Source organism: Schistocerca gregaria, chromosome 3 (assembly GCF_023897955.1).
Source record: "Schistocerca gregaria isolate iqSchGreg1 chromosome 3, iqSchGreg1.2, whole genome shotgun sequence".
Lineage (NCBI taxonomy): Eukaryota > Metazoa > Arthropoda > Insecta > Orthoptera > Acrididae > Schistocerca > Schistocerca gregaria.
The window spans coordinates 225,791,226-225,810,434 of record NC_064922.1 but is presented as its reverse complement, the minus strand read 5'-3'; the positions used below and the strand labels follow the sequence as shown (position 1 = coordinate 225,810,434).

Genomic DNA, 19,209 nt, shown 5'->3' with positions numbered 1-19,209 from the left:
CTTACCGATAAATGTCAAAATTCTAAGTATTGCCAATACACACATATAAAAGTAAAAAAAAAAAACTTCTGGAACTGTTAGAAAAAAAGTATATAGGAGAAGTTTAGAAAGATGGGCCACATCACTGAGACACCTGGTTGGCGGAGTGGGGGAGTTCCACTTGTTGTGGGGATATGAGGAGGTGAAGATGAAGGGGAGTGTGTCAGAGAGGAGGTCAAAGATACAATTGTAAGCACTGTGCTACCTTCAGTCTAGAGATGACAGTCACGGGTAAAGATGGAGCAAGAGGAAGTGAAATGAATATAGTAATTAGGAACTAGGAAGAGAGAGAGAGAGAGAGAGAGAGAGAGAGAGAGAGAGAGAGAGAGAGAGAGGGGGGGGGGGACCTAAAAGAAAAGTAATAGTAAATAAAAAAATGGGTGTGTGTTAAGTCCAGAAGTGTGGTGGAATGTGAGTATATATTGGAGCCCCATCTGCATTTCCCTAGCCGACAGAAAATAGTATCACAGGGGGAGAGGGACATCCAAACAGTGGTTTGGGTGTGGCAGGCATGAGCCATACTGTACAGCATGCTCACCAACCAGGTATTGCTTGACCATTGATGCACTCAGCCTGTTTAGGTTTTGTTGATGGACTGATGTAAGAGGTAGTGGGTGGATGCACAGGACAAGTTATAAGGAGGAAATGATTACAATGGCAAGAGTCCTGGGTTTATAAGGAGGAAATGATTACAATGGCAGGAGTCTTGGGTCTGAGGAAGCATATTGTTTTCAACAAGGACATTACAGAGATCAGAAGGGTGACATAAGGTGATAGTGGGTGGTGTATGCACAATATCATAGGATATTACCTCATTACAAGTCACAGCCTTGGCAGAGTAACGCACTGAAGTATTTGAGACCCATGCGAAATTAGGTGGCAAGAAGAGTGCACTTCCAAATTTTTGTTAAAATGGGAACTGTATTTGTCAGAAGAGAATGATGCCCTGGAGATTTATTTCTGAACAATATTTGTGCACTCCAGGAGAGGAAAGTCTGTGAATCATTTAGATAAATGTTTAGGTAACTGATGTATGAGCGTGTGTATGAGATTAGATATTTAAGCTGTAGGGAAGGGAGTGTCTGATGTGGAAAGTGTGGTAGCTGTGAAAGTGAAGGTAATGTTGCTTATTGATTGGTTTTATATGAATTGAGATTTGGATGTGAGACTCAATGAGATGAAAGTAAACATCAAGGAAGATGGATCTTGAGGCATACCTATTTTTCAAATATCCATGGCTTTGTCCATGCCACAGTGTTTGCTCATAGCTATTTCAACTGTAATTGTATTTATTTAGCAGTTTTGTCTTCTACATGAATCGGTCTGAAAAATGCCAAAGGAAAAAATTGGAAATCACTGGAACAGGACAGAACTATTTTGGTTAGACTAGATTCTTCTAGTAACAAACCTTTCACATGTCCTCTTATCAGAATCACACCAATGCAAATCATGCTGCATATGATTTCACTGACTGAGGGGCGGAGATGCATCAGTCACATTCTTGTGTGAACATCCCCTATCCTCAGTGATTTTGCAAGTTATGTATTAACACATCTCATGGAATGCTTCATCATGGAGTTCATCATTCTACTTAAAAAGTGATGTGATCTTCACAGTAGTATGGAGAACATTTGTGCCCAATATAATCCTTTACTTTATAAAGAGGTTGCAAATCAAACTGTTGCCTGTGCCCCCTACTGAGATCATATGATCTTTTCCAAGAGTCTATATCACAGGTGGTGTCACTGAACGCTGCACTTGACTTAAAAATACTAATTATACTGATATAGTCTGATTAAAATAACTTTGTGATTTACAGATTGCAGTGACAGGGGCCAGTGTTGCCAGTAAGTAGCCAAGCATATTAGATGAAGCTCTGCAGGTACCTACAAAACAAGCACCACAGCAAGCATGTGGTGCTTGAGGAAGAGCAACAGTCGGCTAGTGGCTGGCACCTGCCACTAAACTTGCTGAAGCATCAATCACAAAGTTACTCTAGTCAGAGTGTTACAACTTCTCAAAAAGTTCAGTACTAGCTGAGACATTCCCCTTTCATGACTAGTACCCAGCAATAAGCCCAGCCATCGTGAGTGGTTGCTTGGCTGTGCGTCTCCCTCTGGCGGCCCCACTTTACAATAGTAGATGCAGAGTGACTGGTGTGCCGAATGTGCCTGTTGTGCTATGATGGTCAATGTTGTAAACAATGGCAGGAGCTCAACATCTACGTGGTAACCCAGTGTGTTACCACACACTGCATTGTCAGACTGCTTCTGGACATCTTGGGTTGTCTGAATGATTTTGTCCTCAGACTCCAAAGCACTCTCATGGATCTCTTAACTGATTTTGTCAGTATGACTAATCTAGTTTGCTGGTCTTGTTCCCACATTGTACTACTACAAATTGCAGTGATTTCTGTGCTACTGCCAAATCAGCTGTAAATTTCAAGATAACCTGCTTTTTGTCAGTATTGTGTATCAGCAATGACAATCACTGTATCTTCAGAAACAGCCTGCATCATTCTTCTTTGAAAACAGTGCTGACATTCCTCACTCTGGTTGCCATTCTTGGCAATAATAACTTTTTCATAAAAAAGAAAAGCGGTGCTAAAACCTCTTTTTTGTTGATTGGTAGTTTTGAAAAACCAAGTTTTTACTATCTTCACCTCCCACCTGCGCAATTTTCAGCAACATGCAAGACACACATACACTGTGCAATGCTGTGTTCCAGGTGTTCAGTTTTGGTCATTTAACTGGTGTGAAATTTGTTGGAAAAGAGTATTCTGAGGATATCTTAACAGAAAATGATTATCTGATGGAGACATCCTTTCAATTTTAATGCATGCAAATACTCTGCTACATAACAACATTGTACATGAGATTTTAAATTGTGTTATGGAGAACTAGATTTCTAATTTGCTCCACTCTTGGAGAATAAAATTACTTTTGACTGCCTTAAATAAGGATGAACCTCTCCACCTGGGTCTTTAATGGATTAATCTCTGTGGAAATTGCATTTGTGTTTGTGTGTTTGAGAACAATAGCAAGAAATAATGATGATAGGGAACAGACAAAACATGTAAGTTAAAATATCGCTGAATATGTTCAACTAACTTCTAATTACAATTGAAATACCAGTTCTTTTTTATGTTTAGACACAAAGATAAACAACAGCCTCATTTCAGGTTTCACACTCATAGTGTTTCTCAGCATAGATTATTTTATTGTTGTATTGGCTGAAGAAGCCTGTAATCTTTTCAATTTGGGTTTCCGTAATGTAAAATAATTCTGTGAACAATAGTAAGGAATAGCATAAAAAGAAAGATGTATGTGATCACCTAAACACAGTCTTTAGTGCAAACCTGATTATCATGAAATAATGCATTTTAGTGCAGGAAATCCGATAAGTTTGAAGTGTTTTCCACCTTTTCAAATGTGTACAAATACAAAAACTTGTTGTATGAAATGACAGACATGACAGACACAGTGACAATGAAAAGAAGATGACAGAAACTAATAACTGAAGACAGAATGACAAAGCGGAAAAGGAATGAAGTAGAGGGAAGATGGCTCATATGGTTTGTACATATAAAAGAAAGAACAACTGAAGTATGCTAACAGATGTGCCAGAATTTGACTGAATGGTCCAACATATAAGACAAATATCAAAACATTTAAAATGAAAAACTGTACCTTCAACATAATCAACAGAAATTGGTACAAATGTGCAATTTGCACATTCTTCTTCTGTTAGAATTCCTTTATGATACATTTGACATTGCACACAGTCTTTAAACACAGCACAAGGTGGTTTCACACCCTGAAACAAAAATTAAGGAACTATGATATAAAATTATAGTAAGGATAAACAAATCAAAGAAAGTACCTATTGTGAAGCTTTCAGATACTATTATGTTCCGTAAGACATTAAGAAGACCTGTATCATTATTATAACAACAATAGAAATTTCTGGAAGGAATAATATACTTTCCCTCATTTTATGTATGTGTCAATGTTATTAACAACATATAGCAATATTAAGAAATGCAACCAGTTGCAAAAGAACTGAGAAACTTACCGGTCGCCTTTCACAGAATTTTCCTGTGTAACGATTCTCACCACCATCGTCATCACACAAACATGTTCCACAGTTGCATTCACCATGTCCAGAACATACCTCCCCATTGATGGGTGATATACAAGTCTGGTTGGACACTGGACAGTCACAAGCAACACCTGTCCACTCTGGCTTACATTTACATTTTCCACAATCACAGATACCATGACTGGGGCCAGAGCATATTTCACCATGAGAATATTCACATGTGAAATTGTCACATTCACAATATGTGCCTGATACAACCTGCAAAATTTTAAGAAAGATGATAAATGCTATATTCAGAGGATTATTTGAATTTTAGAATTTATTTTCAGTTAGGAAAAATGTCACAACAAAACCCTGACTAGTACACACAGTGTGGTACTATGAGGTATGAAAGAATACTATTTTATTAGCACAAATTTTAGTATTACAATTCACTTATTAGCCAACTACAGTCTGAAATATATGAACAGTCCAGGCCAATTAAAAAGGTACTTTCATGAACATTCTGCTGTGAATAGACCTCGCAAATTTACAAGCCTTTCAATGAGAACACAGACACATTCTTTCTCCTGACAGAAGTTTGAAACCAACACACTTTTTAACTCTGATTTCCTTTTCTTATCTTTTTTATGTCCTTTAGTATCTTGGAGGAATGGAAGTTTGTGAAAAAACACTGATAATTCATCTGTAATAGAGCAAGTCTGTAATCTGAATAGTTACCATTGTACTGAAACACATTAATACCTAAATATCTTCTGTCAGTTTTGAAATCTAACAACATCACTCATTAAAGCTTTTAGAGACACATTTGCCATTTCTTCAGTGTGAATGTAAACTGATACTGCCAGCTCTGCAGGCAACTAGTATATCAAATATCCAATGGTCATCAACATTAAGAAAAAAATAACTTACTTATATAAAAACAGTAGGAGTACCGTTAACAGAGCAAACTGACTCACTGATAAGTGTTATGAGGAAGGAAAAGAGGAAGGAAGTACAGAAATGGACTATGGGAAAGAATGAACAACACTGGAAACATTCAATTTAATATGCATTATTGAAGCTCTAACAAACAGTTATACAGAAGTCTCAGATATTACCTACCTCATACGGATTGGGCCGAGAATCACACTCACACACTCCACATATACATGTTCCCCGTCCTGAACAGTCAACAGTTGATGTGTTGTCTGGTCGGCATGTGTTCACACCTTCAAATTCTTTGCCTCCACTCTCACTGCTGCATTCACACTTGCGACCAAAGTGTTGAGCATCACATTTACATATGCCACACATATATGTTCCAGCTCCCGAACATTCAATGGCATTCTCTTTGTAAGTCTAAACAGGAGATGAAAAAGCAAAACAAATTCAAAATAAATGCATATTTTCTTCATTATATGAGCAGTCTAGAAAAAATAGTTCTTTTCCTACGTGGAGATAAATTTACTAGTTTTAGAACTGAGATGCCCATTTTTCAACCTTAAACATACATGTCTAAAATCCTATAAACACTTACAGGATGTGACTTGCGTTCACAGGGGCAGTCGCCTAATATTGTTAAATCCACAAGAAGACTTTCATTGACACCAACTGGATAAATCCGGATAAGCTGCTGCCAATCTTTTCGGTTCTTTGGGCACTCTGTCACTTCAATTTCTGCTTCAAACTTAACTTTTGAGCCCACTTTCAAACCATCAACCTTATGCGTTTGCTTCATTGCTCCTCCAGATAAGCCACTTGTATAATATGTGATTCTCACTGCACTGCTGGCATTATCTTTCATTTCCACAGATGAAGAAATTTTCTGTAACACAAATCATATGCCTAAATTTAACAATTAATACTTCCATAAACCGGCAAAATTACATCTTTTAACAGCACATCTTTGTTTACATAAGTGGTTCAATTATTGGTGATTTAAGAAACTTACATTGTATTGATCTTTTACAAGATCTACAACATTTGAAGAATCTGCAGACAGCTGTCCTGATGATGAGCCTTCAACATATGTCCGCAGCTGGTCATAAACAGAAAACTGCTCAGCAGTCACAGCAAATATCACATGAATTGAGTTGTCTCTGACTTTCAAATTCAGCTGTGATATAGATGGATAATCCTGTATAGTTGAATGAGTATAAAGCCCACTACTGTCCAAGTGACACTCTCCATCATTTGGCTTAACAATGCCACCAAGCTGTAATTGGCCAATTATTGGATAAGTGCTAAGCAACAATAACCAGATGTAAACATTACAACAGCCCAACTGGACATATTATGATGAATACAGATGTGAGCACAAGCAGTCACATTCATACCTTGCCATCACCAGCATAGTGGAATCCAGCATCCGTAGAGAACACAAGGAGTCGTCGGGCCTTCTCTCTCCAGCCTATTTTGTCTCTACAGACAACTGCCTGCATGATAGCATCAAAACCGCCTTCAGGAGCATCCAGATTTCCTGACACTGCTGCATCTCTCACTTTATCCTAAAGGAGGAAAATTGTGCATCAAAAATAATTTGAGTACTATACTTACCTAAAATGCAATACTTACCATATTCAAATATCCAACTTTATGATTTAAGAGTAAAATATTCACTTGACTTTTTTCAAGGGCTATATAAAGTATAATTTGCTATCATATTAATTCTTGAATAACATTTATACAAAGATTCTACTAATTTCTAATCCAGCATGCAAACATCACACAGCTTTTATGTTACAACTACTTCATTTTTAAATGGTTAAAGCAGAATTTTGAAAATTACTAGCTATAATGAAAGAACTGTATATGTCAACTCTATATTTATTTTCTCGCAAAACAAAAAGGATCTATTACAAGCATCAGAGACAATGCATATTTAGTTCCAACTTCTTGTAAATTAACGGTAGACATAAAATTTATAACTGAAGATCAGTAGCACTTCCAAACTGTTACAAGCATGAAATCTTCCTTTGTAAAGAGTCAAAGCTTCGATAGTATACAAAGCAAAAACTCATATTTAAACAGTTCTTTCACAAGCAAGAACCAATTTTTTTTACACAAAGCAATGTTACATTTAATGCAGTACTACAAGTTAGTTTTGGCGCATATGTTAATGTGTCAACTTTTAGCAATTAAGGATTTATGAAGTAAGAGCTGCACTGTATTACACATCTTTAGTGTATTTTCTACATGCTTGTCAGTAAGGCTCAGTGAACAAAATATAAATGAACTTTAGAAAGATCTTATTTTGCAGGTTGGCCTTATTGTACTGAATGTTGTCATATTTTGGATACCAGCCAAATTCGTTACACCGTGCATAAGTATATATCCAAAAAGATTACTTCTCCATAGTACATACACTTGCAATGCTATGTCTTGATACGAAATTCAGATTGGTTCTGCTCTTGCCCTCCTGCACCCTACTTGAATCCCTTCCTTTACTTTGTACTAATGTAATAAACATTGAAAACTAAAATTCAGTGTCTGTTGTTTCTTCTTTTATCATCATCATCATCATCATTAATGTGTGTGTGTGTGTGTGTGTGTGTGTGTGTGTGTGTGTGTGTGTGTGTGTGTGTGTGTGTTTTAGCAGTACTTGGAATTTTGCCACCTGAAGATAATTCTGTAATTCTACTTCCTTATAATTTTAAAGTTTTCTCAACTCAGTTTAGCTTTTAATTTGTAGTACAATATTTATCAATGAAAATAATCAACTATTTAGATAAAAAATTTACTCACCAAGTGGCAGCAGGAGAAAACACAAACAAAAGTTAAGGACATGTGCAATCTTAGAACATATTCTGGGCTCAGAAATAATGAGATATCTTGAGCAGAATGACTGCCTCAATGCCTACCAGCATGGTCTTTGAAAACATTGATCATGTGAAATGCAACTCACACTTTTCTCACAGGACCTACTGAAAGCTTTGGATCAAGACAACCAAGTTCACAAAAAAAACATAATATCCTATGGGCAAAACCTCAATAAATCACTGTTGGAATCGGCCATGTCATATAAATACCCGGGTGTAACACTTTGTACAGGTATGACATGGATGATCATATAGGTTCAATGGTGAGTAAAGAAGGTGGCAGACTTGGGTTTATTAGTAGAATACTAAGGAAGTGCAATCAGTCTACTAAAGAGATTGCTTACAAATCACTCATGTGACCCATCTTAGAATATTGCTAAAGTGTGTGGGACCCATAGCACATAGGACTAACAAGGGACACAGAAAGTATACAGAGAAGGGCAGCATGAATGGTCAATGGTCTATGTAATCCAGGGGAGAGTGTCACAGAGATACTGAAATGGCAGACTCCTGAAGACAGACGTAAGTTATCCCAATAAAGTATATTAACAAATTTATGGATTTCCATCCTATTGCATGGACGAGGTACTTCAGCTGATGCTATATATGACAAAAAGTACAACCACAGCTGTCTCTTGAGAATCTCTTCATTATCTCACATGACTACTTTTGGCAGCACATTAAAGGGGAAGGAAGAGGGGTGATGGAAAAGGACTGGCAAGGTTAAGGAAATGGGGAAAGTTATGAAAAGTACCCAGAATACCACGTCAGAGGAGACTTACCAGAAGCAATGAGAACGATAGACTGATTGTTGGGCACTGGACCGGATGAGATTTAAGAAAAATGGTTCAAATGGCTCTAAGCACTATGGGACTTAACATCTGAGGTCTTCAGTCCCTTAGGCTTAGAACTGCTTAAATCTAACTAACCAAAGGACATCACACACATCCATGCCCGAGGCAGTATTCGAACCTGCGACCGTAGCAGCTGTGCGGTTCCGGACTGAAGCGCACAGAACTGCTCGGCCACAGTGACTGACGAGATTTAAGAACCTGAGATCTTAAAGGTGGAAGATAAGATAGTAAGCAAGACAGAGATTACTGACAAAACAAACTTTTGCATCATATTTTTTCAGTAATCTCTGTCTTGCTTGATATCCTATCTTCCAACTTTAAACTCTTATGTTTTCAAATCTCATCTGATGCAGTCACTAATGATCAAGTTTTCCTTCCCATCGCATCCGGCAAGTCTCCCTTGACCCATGCTTCTGGATGACTTTCACCAAACTCTCCCCATTTTTTAAACCACCTTAGTTCTGTTCCTTCATCCCTCTTCCCTCCCCTTCAACCCTTTTGCCAGAAGAAGGAGCCATCACTTGGTGAGTAGATTTTTTATCTATAAAATTATATTGTAGTGCTGTATTTGTATGACTGAAAACACCGTCGCATTCATAACAGATGTAATTCACAATTTCTGTCACTCTTCAATCACATGAGCATAATTGTGGAAAACCACACATTTGTTTGCAAAGATACATACACATTAATCTTGAAGAATGAAGTCAGCCAAGACTGCTAGCAAAGCAATTTCTTTTTAATTCCTATGGCTGGTTTTGACAGATCTATGCTGTCATCATCAGATCCAAAAGTTACAAAAACAAACATCCCAAGTGAAGGTGGCTTAAACATAAACGATTTCATACAACAATTGTGTACACTACTTCAGTGTTAGGATGTACCTTGTAACATTATTAGTTATACATGCTTGTTAGAATAGTGAAAGTGATGTTGCGTCAAATAAAACGTGGCAGGGAGAATCAGCATGTCACAAATAAAGTAACACACAATTAAAACACACAACATGTTGTGCTGATGTCCCAAAATGCACTAATCACCCGACACCACAACTGCGACTTCACTAGTATAATATTTTTACAAATAAGGAAGTACAAATCTCTACACAGTGATGTTCACTAATCAATATATGTGACACACTGCAATTATGTCTTCTCTCTAATCTCATTAAAATTATTCCCAAGACAATTTATTTAACACTTTAAATCTCAATTAAAAAGAAAAGGTGTGTTTGGAAAATATATAGCAACAATTTTTTAAAAAGTAAAATTTACAGTGAAATATACATTGGCATCTATTACACGTAAACCTATAATAAACTGTCATTTTCTAACAAGAAGTTTACAGTAAATGTAGTTCAGATTATTTATCAACACAAAGCCATATCAAAAGTCCTGACAAAAAAGGTCTTCAAGGTAACTATAAGCTAGGAAAACATAAGTCATAGCTGTGGACTATCAAAATTACTCTGTGAATTACTATCAGGTTCACATAATTGTATTCTTTGCACCATATAAATGAACTACACTATCTTTTATGTGGCAGTGATGTGGTGCCTGTGGTCTACAGCATGTTCATTACAAAATTTTGTATTAATCACATGGCGGATTATTAAAAAATATTGTAGAGCTCGTGGTATAGTTTCCCAGCTTTTCATGTGAGCATGAAAAAAATTCGACATGTATTGTGGATTTCAAAGCTTACATGTGCTAAAGTGTTTTATACGGCATGAAGAATCAAATTATGTGAACCTGACATTATTTCATGGAGTGATTTTGTGTGGTCGACAGCTACGGCTATTTGTCTTGCACTGTTACCTTAATGCCGTTCTCTTTCTGGACTTTTGATACGGCTCTGTGTTGATGTATAATCTGAAATAAGTTTATTGTAAACTTATTGTTAGAAAATGACAGTTTATTATAGGTTTATATGTAATGGATGACAATACATATTTAATTGAAAATCATATTTTTTTAAAAATTGACACTATATGTTTTTATAACTTTCAGATCTGAAGATGACAGCATAGATCTGTCGAAACCAATCATAATAATAAAAAGAACTGCAAGTGGTCTTGGCCAACTTAATTCTTCAAGAATACTATAACTTTCAGATCACCTCGAAATTGACACAATGTCAAACATAAATAAAAATTACAAACTGTGGTGTCACCGCCAGACACCACACTTGCTACGTGGTAACCTTTAAATCGGCCGCAGTCCGTTAGTATACGTCGGATCCGCGTGTCGCCACTATCAATGATTCCAAACCGAGCACCGCCACACGGCAGGTCTAGAGAGACTTCCTAGCTCTCGCCCCAGTTGTACAGTCGACGTTGCTAGCACTGGTTCACTGACTTCCACGCTCTCATTTGCCGAGACGATAGTTAGCATAGCCTTCAGCTACGTTATTTGCTACGACCTAGCAAGGCGCCAGTATCCGTACTACTGATGCTGTGAATCATGTACCATAAAGAGCGACATTCTCCTTTAATGGATTAAAGTTAAGTATTCCACCAGCTACATCCGTTTTTCTCAATTCTAATTCCCTTGTCATGTTCCAGACCTCACGCCAGCCTGCGTGAGCTGAAACGCGTGCATATCAGCCTCCTTTAACCATACGGTTGGCTCTCCTGCCAACCACAACACAAACATTTGCGTCCTCCAAGAACATTTCTTCAAAAGAAAGTTTTGTATTCTGAAAAATATCCTGTCTTACTTGTGAACAATATTGTGTAACAGATGAATAGATCTTTGCAATGTTAGCCATAATATGAAAACAAACAAACCCCATCCAATAAATGACATGTAAACTTCACCTTTACACATAACATAAACTGACTTTCATTCCCAGTTAATATCATGGTCTGCCTCTACTTAACTAAATGTTTCAAAGCAGAAAAAAAAATTGGTTAGCTGTTTTTAATGGGCAGTCTAATTAGTATACAACCAGCATGCTGTCTGAGGCACATTCTCAGAAAAATAAAATTAAATCTGACACACACAACATATGTTATAAACCAAAACTATTTTAAAGATAGAATGACTAGAAAAAAGAATACAAAACTGGGAAATTGTGGGTGCAATAAAAATGAAATGACTGAAGATGATCGTTACCTGTACAGGAGACGCATTAAGTGGTGGATAGTCTCATATGTACCTACCCTGTATGTACCTGTTTTACTTCTGATAAGTTCAGAAAATACTTGGTAATGAAATAGCACTATTTGAAACTGGTAACAGTCTGAAGTACTTTAACTTGAGCTAATGAAAGACAGACATAAACAAATCAATCTGAAATCAGGACCTAATTACACTGGTTTCTTTAAATTTTGTGTAAAGTGTCTGGAAACAATTAAGATTTGTGCAAAATGTATCACAGTCTCAACTTGTACAACACTAACAACACTATGTACACTAGATGATCAAAAATATCTGGACACCCTAAAAAAAATATGTTTTTCATATTACGTGCATTGTGCAGAACTCACAGACTTCGAACGTGGTCACGTGATTTGGTGTCACTTGTGTCATATGTCCGTACACGAGACTTCCACACTCCTGAACATCCCTAGGTTTCCGACGTGATAGTGAAGTGGAAACTTGGAAGGGACATGTACAGTGCAAAAGCGTACAGGCCGACTTCGCCTGTTGACTGACAGAGACCGCCGACAGTTGGAGAGGGTCGTAATGTGAAATAGGCGGACATTTATACAGACCATCACACAGGAATTTCAAACTGCATCAGGATCCACTGCAAGTACTATGACGGTTAGGTGGGAGGTGAGAAAAGTTGGATTTCATGGTCGAGCAACTGCTCATACGCCACACATCAAGCCAGTAAACGTCAAATGATAGTTTGCTTGGTGTAATGAGTGTAAACATGGGACAATTGAACAGTGGAAAAACATTGTGGGGGCAGGCAAATTCCCAGTGAACATCATCTGTCAGTGTATGTAGTGCCAACAGTAAAATTCGGAGGTGGTGGTGTTATGGTGTGGTCGTGTTTTTCGTGGAGGGGGCTTGCACCCCTTGTTGTTTTGCATGGCGCTATCATAGCACAGGCCTACACTGATCTTTTAAGCACCTTCTTGCTTCCCACTGTTGAAGAGCAATTCGGGGATGGTGATTGCATCTTTCTACATGATCGATCACCTGTTCATAATACATGGCCTGTGGTGGAGTGGTTACACGACAATAACATTCCTGTAATTGTCTGGCCTGCACAGAATCCAGTCCTATAGAACACCTTTAGGATGTTTTGGAATGCCGAGTTATGCCAGGCCTCACCAACTGACATTGGTACCTGTCCTCAGCACAGCACTCTGTGAAGAACGGGTTTCTATTCCCCAAGAAACCTTCCAGCACCTGACTGAATGTATGCCTGCGAGAGTGGAAGCTGTCATCAAGGCTAAGGGTGGGCCATCACCATATTTACTTCCAGCATTACTGATCGAGGGCGCCATGAGCTTGTCAAGTCGCTTTCAGCCAGGTGACTGGATACTTTCGATCACATAGTGTATATGGGATTAAACACCACCAGAGTAAAATTGAAGTGCGATTCAAGTCTCTTAAATACAACTGAATCATACTCCTCCACCAATATACACCTCAAATTGTGTTTTATACAATGCAGTGACCATGCAACAGACATAAGAAATCACATTCCATTTACAGAATGTTCAAAAAGTTGTGCAACGTTATGGAAGAATGCTTCTTTTTTGTTGCAGGTATGGTCCTTGTTTAACTGAGGAAGAAATGAGGTACGTATTACAGTGGAAGGTATTGACTGTCACCCAGCATATTAGATGTGTGAGTTATGCCAAGACACAGAATTCTTTGGCAGAAAACACTATACGAGAGATTCTGTAAGACAGAAAATGTCGGAGATTCAGTCAAAACTGATCGACGAAAAGTGCTAATACTTGCAATGTGTCCTCATTTATCTCTGACTTTTTTTCTTTTGGGTATATCATAAGGATGCTTCACACAAAATTCATTCTGACCCTATTCCTGTACTATAGAAAGAAACTGAATGATGTATTGCTGCAATTCCTCAACAAAGGTTACAGCAGATTTTTCTGAGGATACAACATTATAAATCACTCATGCATCACAGAGCCCAGGTTTAATAACTTTCGGAGCCTAGTAGCATTCTCATAAGGCTGTGTTATTTTCTGAGCAGCCTGTGGAATATGGCTTCTTAAGCGGAAAAATACAGCCGTTACCAGGTGAAGATAAATTTTCTTCAGACAGCTTAGAAATACAGAAATTATCTATCTGTAAGTACTGCAGAAAGGATGAAGATTTCAGTAAAATATCCCATCAACCTGTAGAACTCTCATCAAGTGTGTCACGAGTTTTACGAAAAGAATGTCACTAAACTCTTGCTATAATGAATTTTTTAGTCTCTTACCAACAAATGATGTCTATGTTTTTTTGCACTCCAATAAATCCACAACATTAGAACATGTTAGTACTTTTTTTTCTGGACTAATATCAATTGACAAGTACATGTGCTCAGGAAAAACTGATTTTTAACATTTCACAACTGTTGCGATAGTGCCACGACATTTAACAGTGCCGCCACGACAGTACGCGCAAACGGCGATAGAGGTGCTTCGCAAATCGGCTGAGCACGGGAGCGCCACCTAGCTACGAACGGCGCTGGCCGCGTGTCACGGCATGGCAGTCGAATACGAGAGACTGAGTTGTAATCATGTGATCAGCTATTGTTTCTAAGAGAGAGTGTTGAATATCGACGCAATGTGATTAAAGGTTATAACACTTTTTGGCGACGAGGACGGGATATTTTCACTGCGTTGTGGATTTGCGTGTTTGTGACGGGGCAGACATGGAACAGCTTATGCAAGCGCTCATTGAACAACAAACACAGCTGACGGCTACTATTCAGGCTCAACAAACACAGCTGACGGCAGCGATTCAGGCGTTATCGACGTCGCTTACTCATCGTCTGTCTTCCCCTTCTCCGCCTCCATTCCCTTCTTATGACGAGGCCGCTGAAGACTGGGAGGATTATGAGAAGCGTTTGCGGCAACACTTCTTGGCTTTCGGCATTGTCGATGCTCCTATGTATAAGTCGTTATTTCTATCTTGGATTTCCCCTCGAGTCTATCAGCTGCTATCTCAGTTAGCCCCTCTGCGGGAACCTGCCTCCCTTTCCTTCCAAGAAATGTGTGACTTATTGTCTGACTATTATCGAAAAAACACCCATGTCGTTGCCGCCCGCATGGCGTTCTACCGGTGTCGTAAACAGCCCCATCAATCTTACCAGGCTTGGGCGGCGGAATTACACGGTCTGAGTAGGAAATGTCAGTTTGTCACGGACACACATCACGAGTCTTATGCTGATTCAATGGTGTGGGATGCTATTCTACGGCTTGCTCCTGATAAAGAAGTTCGGTAACGTGCCCTACAACTGCCAAACCCGTCGTTGTCGGAAGTTATAAGCATCGCTCAATCCTTGGAAGTGTCTCACGCTGCTGGCGCACAAATAGACGTGTGGTGTGATGTAGGCGCTGTACAGTCAACTCTCGACACGGGCAATTTGCCTGTTTCACAGGAGAATGACAATGTGACGGCGGTTCACTCGCGTCAACAACGTCGCGTTGGGCCGCAACGCTTGCAGCGAAACCAGCAACCACAGAAGCCGGTTCGTTCCGCGCTTCCTTCTTGCCCCCGTTGTTTCGTACAGCACAACAGGGCAGCGTGTCCAAAACGTTGGGCCACGTGTAATTCATGTAGGAAAAAAGGCCACATTGCTTCTGTGTGTCAGTCCCCTAAAGTTCCTGTCGACGAGGACGAGGCGTCGGACATGGATGTTCACTGTGTGCTTTCTCAAACAAATAAGTTGTTTGTTACTGTTCGTGTCCTGGATAAAGACATCCGCATGTGAGTGGACACTGGCTCTGCAGTAACTCTCATTAATTCTCGCACGTATTTGGCATTGGGCTCCCCTCCTTTGTCTCCAGTTACGCGAAATCTGAGGACTTATAATAAACAGAAAATTCCTATCATGGGCCAGTTTGATGCTTCCACTGCCTCCAAGTCTGTTGTTCGGCCCCTCGCGTTTTATGTGGTGGATCATGCGGGCACTGAAAACCTGTTCGGTTATGATGCTTTCCAGTTGTTCGGGTTCTCCATTGATGATGATGTGCACCTCATATGAGGATATTCCTTATCAACAGCTGGATGGATTGTGTTCTAAATTTTCGTCCGTATTCTCTGCTGGTCTGGGTTGTGCCAAGGATTTTGAAGCCCACATTACTCTTAAACCTATGGCTCGCCTTAAGTTTTCCGGGCATGCCCTATTCCGGTGGCATTGAGTGCACCTGTCAAGGATGAGCTAGACATGTTAACAGCTTCAGGGATTCTCCTTCCGGTTACCTCCAGCAAATGGGCATCGCCGATCGTGGTGGTTTCTAAACCAAACGGGAGTCTGCGATTGTGCGGTGACTTTAAAGCCACTGTCAACGGTCAGAGCCTCATTGACACTTATCCACTTCCCCGTCCTGAGGAGTTGTTTACCAAGCTCGCTGGGGGCCAGTTCTTTTCCAAACTTAACTTATCGGAGGCGTACCATCAGTTGCCGTTGGACGCTACTTCCAAGGAATTTCTCGTTATCAACACTCTTTGTGGGTTGTATCAGTACCATTTGGTGTCGCTAGCGCACCGGCCATTTTTCAGCAGTTTTTGGCACAGCTCACGGCTTCCATTCCCGGCTGCATAAACTATCTGGATGACATTGTTGTCACGGGGGCCTCCACTGAGGAGCACCTTCGTAATTTGCATTCACTGTTTCGGGTTTTGCATTTGGCTGGGTTGAGGTGCAATCTAGACAAGTCACAGTCTTCCAACCCTCCATTGAGTATTTTGGTTTCCACTTGTCCCGTGAGGGTATACGTCCTCTACGTCAGCACGTTGCGGCCAATAACGCTCTACCCCGGCCGTCTACGGTCAAAGAACTTCAGGCGTTTCTAGGCAAGATTGCTTATTATCACAAATTCATTCCATCCACAGCGGCGGTAGCTTATCCTCTGCATCAGCTGTTACGCAAAAACGTCCCCTTTTGTTGGTCCGACGGGTGTGAGCAGGCTTTTGTCCGCCTGAAGGCTCATTTGCAGTCGGCGCCTTGTCTTGCCACATTCCGTCCGGGTCAGCACTTGGTTCTGGCGACTGACGCATCACAGTATGGCCTAGGGGCTGTTCTCGCCCACCGGTATGAAGATGGGTCGGAACGACCCATCGCCTATGCTTCCAAGACCCTCAACAAGGCGCAACGGCGTTACTCTCAAATCGAAAAGTAGGCACTAGCTATCATTTATGCTCTTAAAAAATTCAGCGTTTTTTTGTACGGTTCTAAGTTTCACCTCATCACGACCACAAACCGCTGGTCTCCCTGTTCAGCCCATCGGCGTCGCTTCTGGATAAGGCGGCTCACCGCCTGCAACGTTGGGCCTTGTACTTGTCTCGTTTTCATTATGAGATTCACTATCGCCCCACGGCCCAGTACGCCAACGCTGACGCACTGTCGCGATTGCCGATGGGCCCCGACCCTGTTTTCGATCGTGATGAACTCCTCTGTTTCCACATTGATGAGGAAGAACGTCGTGCAGTCGAGGGCTTTCCACTTACAGGTTCGCGGGTCGCGTCGGCTACTGCGCGGGACCTGGTCCTGCGTCGGGTGATCGGTTTTGTTCAATGGGGTTGGCCGGACAGGACCAAGGGCCGGGCATTGGATCCCCTTCGCAACTACCATGCCTTGCGCCTTCGTCTGTCTGTTCGTGATGGTGTTGTTCTTCTGGCCACGGATGGCGCATCTCCACGGGTCATGGTGCCAGCCTCTCTTCGCAAAGATGTTCTCAAACTCTTGCACGAAGGCCATTGGGGTATTTCTCGGACTAAGTCCCTGGCCCGCAGGCACATTTATTGGCCCAGTATTGATTCGGACATCGCCCATATGGTTGCTGCGTGTGGCCAGTGTGCTCAACAACAGGCGGCACCTCGTACAATGCCCTCTCCGTGGCCTGATCCAGCTCAGCCATGGGAACGAGTGCACGCCGACTTTGCCGGCCCCTTCCTCGGTACTTATTGGCTACTGTTGATTGACGCCTTCTCGAAGTTTCCGTTTGTTGTTAGATGTCCGTCACCCACCATTGCGGCAACGACGCTGGCTTTGTCCAAAATCTTTGCGCTAGAAGGTCTTCCATCCACGATCCTCACGGACAATGGCCCTCAGTTCTCTTCGCAGGCCTTCCGTGATTTTTGTACTGGACAAGGGATTCATCATGTTCCAGCACCTCCCTTCCATCCGCAATCGAATGGGGAGGTCGAGCGCCTTGTACGCACTTTCAAATGCCAGATGAAAAAATTCCTTAGTGATTTTTCCACAGATGACGCTATGCTGCAATTTCTGCATTCTTATCGCTTCACGCCTCTGGGTGATCGCAGCCCTGCTGAACTCTTGCATGGCCGCCAACTGCGCACTCTACTGCACCTGCTTCACCCTGTCAGGCCTTGTGCTGTGTCCCCTAGTGCGGGAAAATACTCGGTGGGCGCCGACGTGTGGGCACAAGGGTATGGATCTCGCCCTAAATGGATTCCAGGGGTGGTCAAGGCTCTTCGCAGCCGCCAGCTTTATGAAATCTGTACGGGCGACAGCACGGTTGTTCGCCATTACGACCAGATGCACCCACGAGTGGTGGACACGCCGGTGCCACCGCCCCATCCTTCGCCTCCACCAGCCTGAGAAGCCAGTTCTGTCGCTGCTGCCGATCAACCGTCCGTGTTCATGCAGCCGACGTCGCTGCCGCTTCCGAGTATGCCGGAACCGGCCCCAGTCGCGACGCCGCCTTCTCCGGGACCCATCTGGCTGGAGCACACCCCCAGGTCCATGACACCGATGGATGCTGCTCCAGAGTTTTCACCCATCATCTCATCCAGGAGGCACGTTCCACGCACGAGCTTCCGTCCTGGACATTTTCGACCATACTCTCGTGTCTCTTCGCGGGATCTACTCGGGGCCTCACAAGAGGCCATGGATGTCTCCACACTGTCCATGTCTCCAAGGAAGTGAGTGTTTTTTTTTTTTTCAAGGGAGGAAAAGTGTTGTGATAGAGCCACGACATTTAACAGTGCCGCCACGACAGTACGCGCAAGCGGCGATAGAGGCGCTTCGCAAATCGGCTGAGCGCGGGAGCGCCACCTAGCTACGAACGACGCCGGCCGCATGTCACGGCACGGCAGTCGAATATAAGAGGCTGAGTTGTAATCATGTGATCAGCTATTGTTTCTAAGAGAGAGTGTTGAATATCCACACAATTATTGTGATTAAAGGTTATAACAATAACATGTTAGGAAACATTTTGTGTTATTTGTTTTTCTTAGAAAGTATAA

At 41.2% G+C, this 19,209-nt stretch overlaps 1 protein-coding gene across 2 annotated transcripts in view; it reads right to left on the bottom strand.

Annotated features, from left to right (window-relative positions):
* Nucleotides 1-19,209, bottom strand: part of LOC126353856 (integrin beta-PS) — a 131,654-nt gene that overhangs the window by 4,786 nt on the left and 107,659 nt on the right. For both annotated transcript variants that reach the window (XM_050003023.1, XM_050003022.1), the window contains exons 6-11: nucleotides 6,459-6,629; nucleotides 6,074-6,337; nucleotides 5,660-5,947; nucleotides 5,245-5,481; nucleotides 4,114-4,398; nucleotides 3,729-3,855 (exon numbers count right to left, since the gene is read on the bottom strand). In XM_050003023.1, coding sequence (XP_049858980.1) covers nucleotides 3,729-3,855; nucleotides 4,114-4,398; nucleotides 5,245-5,481; nucleotides 5,660-5,947; nucleotides 6,074-6,337; nucleotides 6,459-6,629 — 1,372 coding nt within the window. The remainder of the gene's footprint in view (nucleotides 1-3,728; nucleotides 3,856-4,113; nucleotides 4,399-5,244; nucleotides 5,482-5,659; nucleotides 5,948-6,073; nucleotides 6,338-6,458; nucleotides 6,630-19,209) is intronic.